The following is a 17,034-nucleotide window of genomic DNA, read 5'->3' on the forward strand; positions in this document are numbered from 1 at the left end:
ACGGTGGATAGAAGAATGTGTCTCTCAACCTAGCTACCATCACTTGATGTTCCTAAACCAATGGGAAAAATCCCTTCCATCACTATAGGCGGCATCTACACTAGGGGGTTATGCTGGCATAGCAGTGGTGCAATAGCTATGCTGCTGGAGTCCCTGTAGTATAGACATGGCCTACGAGATAGGGGTAGCTTGCAGGGATGACAGACCATGTTGCATGTCACGATCGGTTGTCTCTGCATGAGAGGAAGGCAGCTTATTTAATGCAAACTAGGCGTGGCTCGAGCCTAGACCAAATTTAGATGGCATATTACACTGTCCCTGTATGCTTTGTCTCAGGAGTAGCAGGAGGTCAAAGTGGGAGCATGTCCCTTAAAAGTGAAGGTGGGGGAACTGGAGGAAAAAAGGGGAAACTTAGTTGTTGGCTGGAAAAATACCTTCCATCAGCACAGCAGCCAAAGGCATCTAAAGGAATAGTGTCATATTGTCAAGGCTCCTCTCGCCTCGTCTAACCCAGAATCTTTTGAATGCTATGCAAGAAGCTCAACAACTTTGTTGCTATGCCTCAGGCAAAGAGCTGGTGAAACATGCCGACTGATTGCTACACCAAAGGGACTTGAAGAATACAAGGAGCTTCATTCTGCTACATTTACCACTGCACTAACACATCCACTAATGCTTTACAGTCTTCCAGCAAGGGATCAGCTTACATTACAGCAGAAGTTCTATATTAAAAGAAACCAACAAAGAAATAGGTGTTTACAACTATGTACAATGAAAGTAAAAGTTGCTGGAGGTCCTCTTCGTTAGAGAATGTAAGAATATGGACTTGCTCTATGTGTGTTTACATGTGCACACAACTATGGACTGGCACAGTGGAGACCATTCAAATGTTATGTTTGCTTGCAGTAACATGCAGCCAGCCAACAATTTCTATTGCAAATTTGCACTAGGATACCCTGCTGCACTAAGCTAGGGCTTGCGGTAAACAGAAAATGTATAGATGGCTGCCATTTGGACGTTGCATATGTTCAAGGTGGAAGATAGCTGATATAGATCTCTGTGCTTGTTGCTGCGTTTTTTTTAGCCCATTTGTACTTTAAGAAAATTATATATCATTCCATTAAATAGCAATGCCTTATACATTCAACCAGCAGTTCAACCAGTTTGGGGTTCTTTTCTTTTTTCTTTGCAAGGTTCCCTCTGATCTGTGATACAAACTCCTTCACTGCACACACAGTATCTTCCTGGTGAGGGTAAGCTACAGGAATCAAGATCTGGTAACATAGATGCAGTATCCCTTTTTCTATGATTTACCATAAACAAGCCAGCTAATGCTATAAATATAAAAAGGAAGTTTTTTTAAAAAACAATTCCCCGCTTAATAAATATCTACAATTAAATGTAACAAAAAAAAAGTCACCCGCTCATAAATGAATTCTTAAGTAAAAAATAAAATAATTTTTAAAAAAAGCTCCAATCAGTACATTTTGAAAAAAACAAAACAGCAATTGTATCACAACCAAGCAAATGTGATTTCTGGAAAATGCTACATAAGCTTTGCCTATTGCTTATCTAATTAAAGATGACATCTCTCTGTCATTGCTGTGTATTTACGGAGTACATTTCCTCTAATTAAAAAAAAAAATACACACACACACAGATTAGATCAGCTTTCAGCATGCAACAAGTACCTAGCTATTTGATTTGTTGCATGTTAGGACAAAGTTTTTTTGTTTAGCACCTTGCAGTTATCAAAAGAAAGGGGTTACTGCAGCATAAGGGAGTGCAGTACGAGTGCATAGACAAAGCCTATGATCGTCAGCTACTGAAAACCAAGGGCAAGGTTCCATAAATACGCACCCTTGACGTCCCCCAGTACTCATTAACACTAAAATAGACACTTGTTAATTTCTCTATTTACACTTTACAAAGACACACTATTCTACAGAAAAGGCAAAAGTTGAGCAGCAGCAATAGAAATGAAGGGGGGAAAAATACTTCAAGCAAATGTCATTCTGCCCCCCAAAAAAGTGTCCTTAATATTATCAGCAAAGTAGATCTGAAGAGCTTGTTCCAGAAGAACAGGTATTGGATTGATATCTATTTAAAAAATATGTACATGTGTATTGTGCTCAGTTTTTCTTGACCTTGCCACTACCGTTTGAGAAGGGGGGGGGGAACAAAAATCAAATTTCTCAGCTTAGTGGGACTTCTGCATCAGCATTTGCTGAGCACGAAATCACACGACAGAAGTCAAATTCATTCAAAGCCCCCTGGAAAAAGTTTTACTATTGATGTCATAATATATTTTTAAAATCTACTAAATGTGACATCTGAGGCTACACACTTAAGCTCACTAGCAAAATGACAGTGTAAAATTTCAAAAGAAATTGACATGGGTGGGGGGAGAAGAAAAACACATTATGCGCATAGTCCTCTTATTGGGGCAAGGTGAGGGGGGAGAGAGATTCCATATCACTACCTCTGTCAGAAAACAAAATCGGCATCAAAAGGGGAACGTGACAGGTGGGGTAGGAATAGAAATATACCTAAATGGCAATGACAGTTGTAGAAAGTAAATTGAAAAAAGTTATTTCTGCTTCAAAATCTATTCTGGAAGGGTGAAGGAAAAAGCTTTGGGGAAACATTTACTTTGTACTCAACTGGCCCTTTTAATAGTCAAGTGGAGAGAAAAAGTTTAACCCTTTACTTTCAACAGGCTGCTGGTAACATATCAGAGTTGAAAAAGGAAGAAAACCCACCCTACTCTGAATCCACTATTCTTTTGTGAATGAAAATGAATATTGCTTCTGCTGATGTGCCTGTCAAGCTAATAGTTAATTATTCTTGCTGGACGTAGGCACAGCGAGCAGCCAGCACTATGAACCAGATGGTGAAAAGACTTTTTAAGCAGCGGTACTCTGTGATCTGTGTTGGTTTTTGGCCTGGGCTCTGTAAAGTATTAAGAATCCTCCTCCATTGGCCCCCCTCTGTTTAACTTTAGATAATCAATTCCAAAACCCTGAATAACCCAAAGTGCTTCAGTTTATGGAAATAGTTACTTCGGCTTTCTTTGTTGATGGCAAAAGGCTAACATATGTTATCCTCAGAACACAGGTTATAACCTCCCCTTTGGTGTCTCTTCCACCTTTCTCATATCCCCCCGCACCCTGCAATGGTCAGAAAGGCTTTTCTGGCCTGCTCGCTTTGCCATCCAGCGCCACCTTGCAGATGACACTGTTTGTGTTTTTACATCTACATCCGGGCCGGCTCACTTGGTCATAGCATCTCTGGGATAGTTTCACGCAGCCGGTGGCTGGCAGGTAGCACAGCAAGCAAGGCAGGACCAGAGAGAGGGCACCCATGAAAGACCAGCGGGCACAGCAGTTCGAATGGGAGCAGGAGCAGGGGTGGTCTGCACAGGAGCCCTCGTCATCCTCGTTAGTGCAGTGGTAGAAGACTCCCTTCACCAGACACATGCACGTGGAGTAATTGACCAAGTTCTGCGCAGAGCAGAGACACTCCTGGTTGCACACCCAGCAAGAAGGCAAAGCCCGCGGCATGGCACACTCCTTGCACTTGCATTTCCCACAGGCTTCACACAGTAAAAAGTGCTTGTCAAGCTCCTGAGACATGGGTCCCTTCAGATCCATGGGTTTGCAATTCATCACCTTGGGCTGTATCCGAACCGCTCTCGGGGAGGGCTGCTCCGCCACGGGGGCCGGCGCCATGTGGTCCAGGAGCCGCTGGTCGGAAGCCGTGCTGCTGCTGCTACTGATGGAGCTGGGCCGCCCGCTGAAGGAGATCCAGGGGTGGGTGACGTCCTGCTCACATCGCTGCAGGTGCTGGCTGGTCAGCGTGGGTTCCTGGTGGCCTCTGGGGCGCTTCTGGGTGGCCAGGCTGGGATTGCCGGTGTAGTCATTCTCCACGTGAGTAGTCCTCATCTGGTCAATAGGCAGGATGGGGAGCGGATGCTGCAGCCTCCCATAGGGGATCCGACTGTCCAGTAACGGCTGTACCATGACAGAGTTCGGGGCCACAGTTATGTTGTGGGGAATCCGGGGTTCCATTGGTCAGAGCGTCCTTCACCACTGGGGGGTAAAAACGGCTTTAAGTGTCCTGAAAAAGAGAAGGAAAAAAGGGAACGGTTCCCAGATTAACTCACATTGTCACTATTCCCAGTCCAAGGAGGGCTCATTGCTCTAGCAGTTATTGCACTGAAGTCATTATGAGCCAAGCGCACCTCAAGCGGAGATAAAGTATCTGCTCTCGTGTAAAGCCGGGATTTGTACTGGCACGGTTTTGCTCTCACTAACCTAGGCTAGCCTAGCACTCCCAGTCATTGCTACATGTAACAATATCTTAGGCTTTAGTAGCCCCTTCTCTCTCAGTGGCTGCTGGGGTAGGGCTGGGGAGGCAATGCAGGAGGAAGGAAGGAAGTTGAGCTTGCTGCCTTAGAGTTATCAGCCCGTGTTAAAATATTCTTTGGCTGCTCGGAATGCTACCTTGTCACCTCCCTGGTCTCCAGCAGACATGACCATGAGCCATGGCTGGGACAGCTGGGAGCTCAGCCTAGCAAAATGTTGGTTCAACAGGTTTGGGAAGTACTGGTTTAGTATATTCACTCCAAGTAGCACAAAGTCTCAGGCCCGAATTAAGCCCCTGTGTGGATGGCTTAAGTGAGATAGCTCAGAGTTTGTCTCCCCACGTGCTCAGAGGGGTAGCATTTGACCATTAGGGGAGTTGTTATGGCGGGGGCTGTCATCCTAATCCACAGATCTACCCCATCTCTCCTCACTCATGACATCCTGGGAGGGTTGAGGCATCCACACACCATCCCAGATCCTGCTTGGTACACCCCTGCCTATGCCTGGTCTAATCCCTCTTCCCTCTCCTATGCAGAGCAGACGTTCATTCAAGTTAACAGTGACAGTGGCAGACAATCTTCTCACGGAGAGTCGCTGTGGGTTTCTAGGGGATAATGCCACTGAACGTCTCTCCCCTATCCCACCGCACCTCAAACCCAAGGAAGTCCAACTGTGCAGAGTTGACTTGGCAGGCCTTACGCAGACTTGAAGGATAATGCTACAGCCAGTTCCGACAAGCCTGCTAAACTGGTAGACACTGGAATATGGTGCAGGCCCTGGGGACCCCACAAAGTGCAAGATGAAATGCCAGAGTGCTCTTTATTGCTCCCGTTCCTGTGCTGCATGGCTTGGAGTATGAGCTGCTGCTTCTTGGTTGAAAGCCCTCCCAGAGAAGCAGATGCCCTAAATCAGTGCTTCTCAAGCTGTCTGATATGGGGGACCGGCAATTTTTTCCCCCCAGTGTGCGCGCCGACTGGCAGTCGATGGCTCGCGGACCGGGACCACCACTTTGAGTAGCACTGCCCTAGAGGGTTCAAATTATCCCCCCTCCCCCACCTTTATCCTGGCCCTGGTTGGGGCATCTTACAATTCCTCACCGACTCTCCAGTTTAACAGGACATCTCCAGGACATCTCAAACACCCACAGCAACTGTTCTGAACATAATAATCTATCTTCCTCCCTTGCTCCCTTGAGAAATGGCGGAGGAGTTTGGAGCAGGGGAGTGGGAAAAGGTGGGACTCATACACTTAGGTTCTGCAACCTGGGTATCCTTTGCAAAGGTCCCCAGTTTCTGTCTCAACAAACTGCCCTCCATCAGGCAGATATTGGCCTAAAAAGAACAGGTTTTCTACTACTTTCATCCCCATTGTGGGAAATATACATAAGGAGGATATATAGCATTTCCCTAGCAGCACAGCCATCTAAGATACCAACAACAAAGGGATAGGGGCAAATTACAGGTAAAGCTCACTTCAATGAGTCTACTGAAAATCTGATCAGAGATCACATCACCCCACTAATTAGGTTATCTCTATCAGACACGAAGCAGAATAATATTTTGCCTAAATGCTGTTTACTAGCTAGATCAGCTCAACCAGCTATTGCTACAGTTTCTAATTTCATTGAAAGAGTGCAATTTATACTGGAGCCAATCCAAAGATTCAACTGCAGTGTAGGACATGAAACCACAGGAAGTAACTAAACTTAAATCAAAGAACGGAAACTACTTGGTTCAAATTTGGAAAATGCACATTGTTTTCTAGTTGATGGGCCATTTCCTTGCTGAGTGACCTTTATATTTATGAATTATGTTCGGGATCAGTTTAAAAGCAGCAGCAAGTAAAACTTCAGAGTAAGCTAAGGGAGAAGGGGCCTTTTGGAATCCAAAAGGAAGTAGTGAGCTGTTCAAGATCTTTATTTTTTAAGTTTTAGAAATGTGTGAAAAGATTTGGATTTTACAATGAAAGGTCCGCCAGTGGGGACTGATTTATCCATAAAAGTTGTAAGTTTGGAAAGAGTGCATTAAACTGGAAGAACCATCCAAACTCCTGCCCTAGAACTTTTGTGTGTGTATATATGTAACATACACGCTATCTTATATAGCTTGGCTGTTAAATCATTTTCCACTAGTTTAATTAATTGGATGAAAAATACTGTACCAAAAAACCCAAAATAACCGTGCCACCCTCCTGCATCAACTAAGTGTTATTGTTTTTTTTTGGGGGGGGGGGGCGGGATATCTGCTTTAAAATGATGACTAGAGCCCATTATTAGAATAACTTATTCGCTTGATTGAGCACTTGGGATCTGATCCTCAGAGGTGCTGAACACCCTCAACTCGTAGTAAAATCAATAGGAGGTGAAGTAGCTCAGCACCTCACAAAAGGTGCTCAGCGTCTTGCAGGATAGGGCTCATGCAGTGAAACTGGACTCTGGAATATCAATCTGTGGTCAGTACAGTATATGCCTTTTCTGCTGCATTAGCATAGTACGGGTTGCTGTGCTTGAGAGAGTCTGCCACACAAGACAAGAAATGGGACAAATGCTTTATCTAGAGGGAATAATGAAGCTACTTATGGTGGCTTAGTCTTTAAGCTAGCGTCCTTTGCCATTTAATAGTTCTCTAGTTATTCTTTCTCCTCAGTCAGTCATTCACCAAAAAAACCCAACTAAACAAAACAAAAACCACAAAACAAACCCCCTATGATTAGAAATCAATTGAGAATTTGTTCCTTAAAAAGCAGAACTATTCACTGCTCTCAGCAATCATATTTTGGAACTACAAGCAGAAAGATTTTGGAAGCACTTATTTCCTAACTGCATGAGATGCTTTGATGAAATATTGTCTTTGAAAAAAAATTAGGCAATGATTTCCAATAAGCAGGGCTTATAAGGGGCGTGGGGGGAATGTATATTTCATCTACCTAGAGTTCAGTGTCATAGTGTAGAAAGTACTTGCTTAAACTCAGAGTTCCGTATTATACAAAGTGTAAACCACTGAATTTGTCAGCCCGAGATTCTGCATTTACAGGAAGTCCATTGTATTTCACAAGAACCTAGTTTTTTAAAGCTTAGAGGATAGAGATGCAGCTATTTCAGCTGGCAAGGTGCGCGCTCAACATGACTAATTTTGGTATGGATGTAGCTGGAGCTGTACAAAATGGTGGAATACTGCACCATATTAAACCAGTCCTGTCATTTGCCCTTTATCTCTGTACCAATGGCTTTTTCATTACAGATTTTTTTTTAAATTAAAATAGAACATATGCACCCATAGCTTCCAAATATCAGTTGGGGTCTAATCGAATCCCAGCTGTAGTCTAATGAAATCAGTGGAGTTATGCTTATTCAGAACAGAACAGGTCTAAACTAGGTTGAAAAAATCCTCATTTAAGGCGAATTGTGTACCAATATATATGATGGTCAAGTGTTCTGTTCTATAGGGTAGTGTCTAATGTAATTGTCTAGGTTAACAGCATTTAGTTTAACTTTACAAATTACAGGCCAGCTCCTGCACCACTGTATTCAATGCATGTGTGTGCATACTGCATCAATGAACAGCAGCCATCACTGTGGTAAAAGGCAGCTGTCAGGCAAACACCAATGTTTGCAAGGGAAATTGAGACTGTACTACATCTTTTTATTTATCTGAAGGGCCATGCAAATACGGAGTTAGCTGCATGCAACTAGTAGGAATACCTTGCATATTCAACCTATCCCACTGAGTTAGACACAGATCATACAGAGACTGTCGCCATGTCCGGCAACTGTTATACTCTCTGGGATAGTTCATATGCAGACAGACTTTAGCAGGTGGTTTTAATTGGGATAATTAATGCTGGTCAGAACACCAGCTTTATTTCCTGGACTTAAACCCTCCCAACCTCCAACAAAATCCCCACCCAAATGGACTTTAAGACAGTCAAGGCTGAAAATCAAATTTAGCACTTTTCATTAAATGATCTTAATCACTTGGCCAAAGGTAGGGAAGTATCATTACTCCCATTTTAGAGATGGGGAAACTGAGACATGGAGAAGTTAAGTGAAAAGCCCAGATTTCCCAACTCCTAATACAATGCTTTAGACACACTCTCTTTAGAGAATCCTTTAAAATGATATACATCCACATACTACCATTTTTGCTGTTTGGATTAAATTTCCGTTCCCTATTCTGCACCAAGGTTTAGTAGCAATACAAGACCCCAGTTTGGCTAAGACTTTATTACTCTTACAAAAATAGCCTGAAGCATAAGTACATTGTATGATGCAACAACTTGTCTTTTTGTGATTGCTCACTCAGCCTTTCTCCAGGATACACCCTGAGCAACTGGGCTGAGTGCTGGGAACTGACATTCTCCCACGAGCTTCACCTCTTTTATGTTTAGTATTTGGGTCCATTGATAGAAACAGACCTCAGAATGGTCATTTGAAGCGCACTGCTGATGACAAGCTTCTTGCAGACTGAATGTTTAGAAGAAGGGTAGATGTACTGGACACTCAAGTTCTATTACATATTTAGTGACTGGATTCTGACAGCCATAGGAGAGGGGTAGAAGGATTTTACATGAATATTTCATCCAAACTACTGTAACTCCTTACTTAAAGTCGTTCCAGTTAACATTGTTATGTTGCTGATCAATTAGGGAACATGCTCGTTTAAAGTTGCGCAATGCTCCCTCATTACGTTGTTTGGCAGCCGCCTGCTTTGTCCACTGCTTGCAGGAAGAGCAGCCCATTGCAGGGAGCTGGTGGGGGCTTGGAACCAGGGTGGACCGGCAGCCCCCCGATCAGCTCCCCGCTCCCTTAAGTTCTCTGTGCAGCAGCCACCCAGCAGGCTACCAATTGCTGGCAGTTCAGCTGTCCCTCCCCCCACTGCCCTGTGTTGCTCTTGCCCTCTGCCTTGGAGCTGCTCCTGGGAGCCTCATGCTTGCTGTGCAGGGGAGGGGGGAAGAGGATGGCTAATGTCAGGGTGTCTCCCTCCCCCCTGCTCCTACTCTCCGCTTACCCCTTCTTCATATAGGGCAGGGTGGGGACAGGACAGGGCTCAGGATGGAGGGAGCTTGCTGGCCACAGCTGCTGCCTCAACTTCCTGATCTTTTTAAAGGCAGTGTACTTAGAGTGGGGTCAGTGTACTTAAAGGGGCAATGCACATCTCTCTCTCTCCCTTCCACACACAGGGTGTGTGTCTCTGTCTGCCATGCTGTCTCCCCTCCCTCCATTCGAGCTGCCTTGTAGAGTGTGAGGCTACATTAACAACGGTGTGTTTAACCCTTGAGGGCTCAGCCGAGTGCTGGTTCATCATTTAGCAGTAAGGCATTCCCCAGGAAATATCCCACCCTCTTCCACCCTCTAACTTCACCACCTCAACCAAGCTTCACAATCATCAGTGCTGTGTACAGTATTAAATTGTTTGTTTAAAACTTATAGTGTGTGTGTGTGTTTTTTGTCTGGTGAAAAAAATTTCCCTGGAACCTAAACCCCCCCGCCCCCCCATTTAAATTAATTCTTGTGGGGAAATTGGATTTGCTTAACATCGTTTCACTTAAAGTTGCATTTTTGAGGAACAGAACTACAACGTTAAGCGAGGAGTTACTGTACCTGTAAGGTAGCAGCAATGCCTTAGCACAGCAAATCAGCATTGGGTTGTGAGCCCAAGCTCAGATACAGGATTTTACTCAGCATGAAACTGGTCACTGAATTTAAAGCAGCTCTGGACAGAGGAAGGGGCTGAGTTGGACAGCTCAGCATGTGCTTTTCTGAACTGAGGTGTCTGGTTCTGGCTCCCAAAGCCATCCTGGTTAAAGAAAGGTGGGAAATAAGAGTTGCTAGAATCAGCTGGAAAATGATGTTTTGAGGAGAAAGGGAACTCTTCTGTTGGTTAGGGTTGACCAGTTGAAGCACAGTGGAAAGGAACTGACAGATGTTTGTGCTACCACTGGATTTTGAACAGAGATTTCAGTTTCCAGGGTTGTTATGTGGGCATCACTCAGAAATATCCCAAATACTGAATTCACTTAAATTCCTTCATTCTGTTCATACAAATGCATTCTAACATGATGTGTTGTTTGAAGAGCCACTGCAGTTTAATAGATGCCCTGCATTTCATCCGCAAGGAAGGGACTAATGAGGTCATAAAAAGGAGAGGGAGGAATTTCCCTCTGCTTTTAGTTGTTTAGAAGGATGAAACGACTTGCAGCTTTCATAGGTCCCTCGCAGATAACATTCAAACCAATATTCAGGCAAGAATGAATAATCAAGTTTATTGGTTTGCATAAAAGAATTAGTACAAAACCAGAAAGGGCATAGATTTTAGAAACCAGTTTTCTTTCAACTCTTTAAATAAATAAGTAAACCAGAAAATAAAATCCACCAAAAGTTACAAACTTCAATTTAAGAACTGTGACGTAAGGCTCATTAAACATCAAGATGCTTGGTGATGAGCCACTTATCAACTAGCAGTCAAATAATTTAATCAAAATTTTACAGTACCAAGTAAAACTTAACTCACTATATAGTCTACCTACTGTATAGTCAGCTTCCAGACAGCGTGGTACCTTAAAGGTCCTACTGACTTTCTTTTTAAAGTTAATTGTCCTGCCTTTCAGCCCTGATTCATGCAAGGTATTTAAGCATATGCATACCTTTAAGCACATCAGTAATCCTGTTGTAGTCCACATGTGATATGGGTGCATGCAACAAATACCATCTCTTAAAGCACTGATATAATTCTGTATGCAAATTTTGTTTTCATTTTGATGAAAGAATAACATAACTATTGTATGTGCAAGTTGTGGGTAACACTTAAATCATTAGTAAATTCAGACCTGCTATTGGTAAACCAGGCACAAATTCACTAGGTTTGGCTATACAGGCAGTTTTCTGAAACCAGACAATACAAGGGAAATCTCACAGATGTTCTGAAATTGGTTTTATGTTTAATTTTAAAGTTAATTCCAGTAAGTCAACTGAAACTCTTTTGAAACTGAGCAGTCAAGAATAAACATCTATTTAGAGAAGATGTCTTTTTTTCCCCATTCAAGAACTAGGAGTGACCATATCACAGGTCTGCAACATTTGATATAAAAAGAATATACAACCCTTTATAGGAATTAACTCTGTGGGTAATTCCACTCAATCGACTGCAGTTGCTGTTATCCCTTTTTGCCACTTCCTCTTTTCAATACCTAAACTACTATTTTGCTGCATAATAATTTTCTAAAACTTTAGGGTTAGCAAATAATTTTTTAAAATGTACAAATGGTTGTCCATTTCAAACTTGGAAGTTTTGTAGGATTCACTTTATGGGGAAAAAAAATCTTACAGAATTTAATGGAAAAGTATTTTTTATAAAGTTTTTGGACAATCCTGCAGAATTTAATAGAAAATTATACACTTACTATAGAACTCTGTGGAATGGTTTATATAAACCTACTGAAAAGCTCATTCTCTATTAAATTTTGTAGGTTTTAAAATAATTTCTTTAGAATCCCACTGGTTTATCTATTAAATTCTTTTAGATTTTCATAAGGGCTGGACAACTTCTAGTTACTGAAAAACAGAACAGACTTTGAATAACTTATTTAACTTAGTAAAGAGGTATGCATCTTCATACAATTAGTTAAATCCCTAACTGTTTAATATTTATATTTTTGCAATCTATTCAATGCCCTATAACCATGTAGTAATAGCAGGATACTGAAAATGAGGGATTAACAAAGGGCCTGATTCTGCACCACTTATGGGGGGAGAGCAGTTCCACTGATATCACCTGAGGAAGGGCTGCAAGATCAGGCCTTAAAGTGGCATCCGATGTATTTGAGAGACATACGTGTCTTGATTCTGAAAGATGCAATTCCCATTAAAGTCAACAGAATTTGCAGATGCTCTGTACTCACCCCTCACCCACCTAGGACTAGGTCCAAGATATCCTTGTTTGGCCCAAGCAGCTTTTGCAAGGTGCAATTAAAACGCAATCAGAGCTTATGCTTAAATAAATGCCAAAAGAAAAGCCCCCAGAACATTGCTCGGAGCTTATTCAGTAATAAATATATCGCTAGCCGGATCAGAGGAGTAAAGCAATATAGAGCTAGAGTTAAAGCTCTACGCTTGTTAACATCAAGTATTGATTCGTGGGTCACATTACCCCTTTTAATTAAGATTATGCTTCATAAAGGCAATTTTTCAGGGACAGCGGTTGGCCTTCAGCCTCATGCCTTTCAGCGAGTCTTGGTACTCACCTGGTCACATGGAGAGCTCTGTACCTGGTCACATGGAGAGCTCTGTGGTGTCTCTCAGGCAAACTGATTATTTCTCATAAAACCAGGGCTGTTCTGTGGCACTAGAATGTGGTGCTCTCATGGTTTACTCCACCCCTCACTGCCAGCTGAAGTACTGTGTGCTGTTTCTATCAAATACCTGGAACTAAATTCCACAACACTGCCACAAGTACTCCTTTTCTTTGAACTGCATCAGAGGGTTCCTTTTGAACTAACAAAAAACAAACAAACAAAAAAAAAAATCAGACCCCGTTGAACTTTGCTCTGGTTCAGATACTTGGCCCTGAGGTTTCACGGCATGAAGTTAACAGGATGGGGTGGGAAACAATGCAACCCAAGGTTCCTCCCTTAACCTCGGAGCATACCCTATACAAATATTTCTAACATAACAAATACTAATTTTTGATTTGCTATAGTATCATCCATCCAAAGATTTCATAGTGTTTCACAAGTATTAATAAAGCATCACAACCCCCTGTAAGGAAGGTATGTGGAAACTGGCACACAGAGGTGAAGGGCAAAATCCTGAACCTATTGAAGTTAATGGGAGTTTTGCCATTGACTTCAGTGGGGCCAGGATTTCACTTTAAGTGATTTTGCTAAAATCATACAGTGGGTCATTGAAGGAGCTTGGAATAGAATCCAGATCTTTTGACTCACAATCCTATTATCTAACCACTAGATCATGCTAGAAAGAACCCCAGTAAGAAATACGTGCAGAATTTCCACCCATGCAAAGTGAATTCTGATTTAGGCAGGGCAACGCTGAACTCAAGACAAGTCTAAGTAACTTCCTTATATCCAAAATTACCCAGAAAAGAAGGTAGCAATAGCTGGGGACATGTGTTAAGAATGAAGCCAGGACATCTGCCATGACAGGCATGCCATTGGGCAGCTGGAGGAACACATCAAAGGGGCTAACTGACATAGCACAGTGCTCGGAGAAGGAAAACTTATGGACTTAACAACGTGGAGGACATGCAAAGAGCAGCCCAAGGTAGACAGGAATGGCAAAGCCTTGTTGATACTTTCAGTCACATTTGACAGCACAGGAAAGATTCAGAATGGTGAATCAGGCTTGCTGTGTAATTGCAAGGACGCCAAAGTAAGACTAGGTAATAGGCAAGACAGGACCATAAAAAACCTAACTCATTCTGAATCACAGAGATAAACAGCTGAATGATATCTGAAGAAATTCTCACCTTGCCTTTGGTTAGAACCTCTTAACCGGAGACACCAAAGTTGATGTGCTTTACCAGCAGGAATCTAAAGATCCTATGAAGTCTTCTGAAGATTTAGTTGGAAGGAAAGAAGATGGAGGGGGTTATAGGTGGAAGAGAAAAATTGGCTTCTTGCTGTAGAAAATCCTTTACAAGGATAAAGCTCAGTGTCATAGAAAGCTAGACACTAAATCAAAGGAGACATTCCCTACCAAAAAGTGTTATAGAAAGTACATGAGAGAGAGAGAGAGAGAGAGATAAGATATGTGGGTCTGAGTAGAATGTCTGTAGCTTCAAACTTCATTAAGTCTGATTTGATTTAATTTAAACTCTAAGCTCTTTAGCAAAGAAAAATTGTGCCTTATTTTTTCTATAGTACATATACAAATGAATAAGAGTTGAATTCCCTTTACGGTCTAATGGCCTTACCTGTGTGAAGATCGTTACAGTTTTTCCACTGAGAAGAATAAGGGGAGGGAGGGATGGGGGGAAAATCAAAAAGCTTAGTGAGGGAATCTGATTTTTTAAGATGAGGCATTAAATCCCTGCCAATGGCTCTGAAATAGAGAAACTGAAGAAAATAGACTTGTAAACTTTCCAAGTCTCTTTCTTGCAGTGTGAGCGAGGATTTGGACTGAGAATTTTCAGATCTCTGAGGATTACAGTTTATCTGCAATAGATTCTCTTATTTTTATTGTTTAAATAAAACAAATTTTGATGTACAAAAGTCACAGAATTTAAAGAACACAACTAGAGTTTTATAAGTTAACAATACTAAATGATGAATGCTACCAGAGGGCTTTCTAGTAAATGAAGGGAATTATACTGCATTAGATCTTAAATTTAAGAAAAAAACAAAAAATAACCCCCTCCACCCCCCACAGTATTTGGCCAGTTATTTACCTAAAAAGAAAGACAACTTAAGACACCAGAGATGAACTTGCAAAGTTGTATAGTCAACATGTTTGATTAGTTTTCTGCCTTTTTTATGTTAAGGTGGGGAAAACTGTAGATATTATGAACTATACATTGCTGCAGTGCTAGAAAAGGGTTGTTAGGGCCATTTTATTGAAAACGGATGACCATTTTCCCACCATGGTTTGGGAAGGATAAAACAAGTTTTATTTTGCTCTTTTAGGAGATGAACAAATCTTTCCATATCTCACAGGTGATTTCAAAAGGACTGCAGGGATTTCAAAATGTTTCCTTAATTGTGCAATAGCAATAGAGTCCCTTCTATCAACAGAACAAAATAGCCTATGGAATATGGCACATTTATCAAAGAGACATTCCTAGTAGGGTTCCAATAACTGAGAGCAACCACTCCTTCCTCTGTCATTCATTTCTATATATTGAGAAGGGGGAACGAGTTATGAAGATAATTGTGATTCAGTGCACAAATTACAGCTTTATTTTTTAACCCCAAAGAAAAGGAGTTCAAGAAGTTTTAAAGAATAAAAGACAGATTATTCTCCACTCTGGATAATTCCATCGTGTTTCGCCCTCTACGCTTCTTAAAAAAGAAAAGAAAAGTGTGGCAATATGATATTTTTAAATTGAGAAATCAGACCCTTTTGGAAAGATTATATTGCAGAAAAGTCATCCCCTGTAATAAATTACTTCTGATCACTTGAGGAGAAAGAAAAAATGAAGTCCATTCCCCTTGTGATTAATGCTGATTCCTGTTTGCACTCTCATTTCCAAGGTCTGCATTTCCAATCCCACTCTCCTCTTGGACTTCTGTGCCTTGCATATGTCCCTCTCTGTTTTTTCCATTTCCTTTCTGATAATGGATTTTCAGACTATATCATTTCTAGTCTTGTCTTTCCACTGTGATGCCAGGACTGGTACCAGAAAATAAAACCCTACCTTGTCTCTGTCTGCAACACAATTGGTGGAGAAGGGCACTCAAGACATTTTTCTCCATAATATATATATATATAGATGGAGAAAATATATGTGCAAATAAATATAAATGACTATATGCATAAATCTTCGTTAATTAACTACAATTTAAAACATGTAACCACGCAGCCCCATCCAAAGTTATAACTGTAGCAACAAAACCGCATAGCGATACAGAGAAGATTGTGGGGAATAGAGCAAAGATGGAGTAAGAAATAAAGGAAAACGGAATTGCAGGACAGTTGCATAAAATAAAATGCTAAAGAGCAAAGGTCATCCAGTAAAGATCTGACACTCCAGTGGCTGAGCGCTAAAGTGTCCTATTATGGAGACAGCTCCGGAGCCACTTGGTACTAACAAGATAGAGGGCTTGGAGAGAAGAAAGACATAAAATCAGGTTTCATACTCCACGGAAAGACCAGGTACAGGTTTTATTTGTAAATCTAGGGGATCCTGCATGGATGCCCGTTAGGGGAAGGGGTGGGGACGAAGGAAAGGAATCTCCATCAACAGAAGAAAAGCCTAATGCGACTCTAAATAAAATAATAATAATAAATAATAATCCCAACCCAAATCTGGTAAAAGACGCCTGCCGTGTCCATACACCAAATGCAGATGTTAATGGGAGAGCAGGAAAATGAGTTTCAATACGAATCATGGGAACACATGAGAATTGTCCAGGAACCAGGATATTTCTTTTCTTGCAAGAATGAAAATTTCCCTTTAGGTCAGGAGACACCAGACAGCTATATATAAAGCATAGGTGTATTTATAAATATATATAATATGTTTTACTTTTAGAAAAATCATAACATACACATTTGTTTGTGTCTAGTGTCATGCAAAGGGAACAGATAAATGCACCGAGAAGGACAGCAAACATTTTCTTGGAGGGGGGGGAAATGGGATTTATTTTTCTATTTTATATATATATATATATCTCCACAAATATGAATCTCCCACTTACTTTAAAGAGTTCAGACAAGACCATCTCTCAACAGGCAAGTTAATCCTAAATCCGAGACAGATCAAGGAGCTGGACCTGCAAATCCCTGGCACGAAACACCATGGATCTCAGAGAAGGACCTGCAAGTGCTGTGCTGTCAGCAGCGGTAGCTTCCCCCTGCTTCGCCTCGATGTTGCAACAACTGCTGCCTGGGAAAATGGCTATTTTATGAATGGGAGGAAAGGGACCCCCTCTGCGCATGCCTGTCCTCCCAACTCTATGAATGGGTGGGCACTGAAGCCCCCAGGCGCATGCTCTG

General features: G+C 41.8%; 1 protein-coding gene across 3 annotated transcripts; it reads right to left on the reverse strand.

The window, feature by feature from the left end:
- Positions 1–1,477: 1,477 nt before the first annotated feature.
- On the reverse strand, positions 1,478–16,927 carry SPRY4 (sprouty RTK signaling antagonist 4). 3 transcript variants are annotated; one of them, XM_084636775.1, is made up of 3 exons: positions 16,737–16,927; positions 12,606–12,855; positions 1,478–4,119 (listed from the first exon to the last, which is right to left on the reverse strand). In XM_084636775.1, the coding sequence occupies exon 3, from the start codon at positions 4,068–4,070 to the stop codon at positions 3,180–3,182; it is 891 nt and encodes a 296-aa protein (XP_084492901.1). In that variant the 5' UTR covers positions 4,071–4,119; positions 12,606–12,855; positions 16,737–16,927; the 3' UTR covers positions 1,478–3,179. The 3 variants fall into 3 exon arrangements, with proteins under 3 accessions (XP_084492901.1, XP_084492902.1, XP_084492900.1); XM_084636776.1 differs by lacking the exon at positions 16,737–16,927 and adding an exon at positions 13,847–13,916; XM_084636774.1 differs by lacking the exon at positions 12,606–12,855.
- Between the last annotated feature and the right edge of the window lie 107 nt (positions 16,928–17,034).

Source organism: Lepidochelys olivacea (assembly GCF_965140295.1).
Source record: "Lepidochelys olivacea isolate rLepOli2 genome assembly, chromosome: 8".
Taxonomy (NCBI): Eukaryota; Metazoa; Chordata; order Testudines; family Cheloniidae; genus Lepidochelys; species Lepidochelys olivacea.

What these genes read in the sequence shown, in the direction of transcription:
- SPRY4 (XM_084636774.1), bottom strand. Translation starts at nt 4,070, where the DNA reads ATGGAACCCCGGATTCCCCACAACATAACTGTGGCCCCGAACTCTGTC.